At 63.6% G+C, this 561-nt stretch overlaps 1 protein-coding gene across 1 annotated transcript in view; it reads left to right on the plus strand.

Annotated features, from left to right (window-relative positions):
• MNEG_11346 (hypothetical protein) overlaps positions 1 to 342 on the plus strand; it is a gene marked incomplete at both ends in the record, with an annotated part of 1,671 nt that extends 1,329 nt beyond the window's left edge. Inside the window, one exon of the mRNA XM_014040184.1 lies at positions 190 to 342. Coding sequence (XP_013895638.1) covers positions 190 to 342 — 153 coding nt within the window. The remainder of the gene's footprint in view (positions 1 to 189) is intronic.
• Between the last annotated feature and the right edge of the window lie 219 nt (positions 343 to 561).

Here is a 561-nt window from a genome sequence, read left to right on the forward strand (position 1 = left end):
CCCACGCGGGCTTGTTTTTGGGCGCAGGACGATGAGAAAGGGGACGGCCGCCGCGCTGATACCGCATTCTTGCTTTGCCCCGCCCCATGCCGCAGCGCCGTGCCACGCTCTCATCCACCAGCCCCCAACACTTGCCCTCCTCCACCCCCCTGCGCCTCTCTCAATAATTCCCTCCTCAAAACCACCAAGGTGCTTTTCCCGGGCACGATGCCCTATATCGGGGACCTGTCACGCCACACCGGGGAGCGCTCCGTCCTGGACGCCATCCTGGAGACGCCTGGCCTGCGCTTCCCGCCCGGCCCCCAGCCGCCAGAGAGTGTCAAGGTGCGCTTCGCACCTTAGATTCATTTGGAGGGATGAGGGTGAGGGCACGGCACCCGGTGGGTCAGCGGGTTGTTGCAGCCCGCGGCTACAGGGTGCGGTGGCTTTGCTGTTAAAGCAATGCGGCCCCTACTCCCGTGAACAATCAGACACCCCCAAACTGGTCTGCCCCGTCGCCTCCCGTTGTTGCGTTCTTTCCTTGTTACTTTTGCGCCTGAGTGCTCACCCTCAACCCCATGC

This window comes from Monoraphidium neglectum, assembly GCF_000611645.1.
Source record: "Monoraphidium neglectum strain SAG 48.87 unplaced genomic scaffold scaffold02702, whole genome shotgun sequence".
NCBI classification, from domain to species: domain Eukaryota; kingdom Viridiplantae; phylum Chlorophyta; class Chlorophyceae; order Sphaeropleales; family Selenastraceae; genus Monoraphidium; species Monoraphidium neglectum.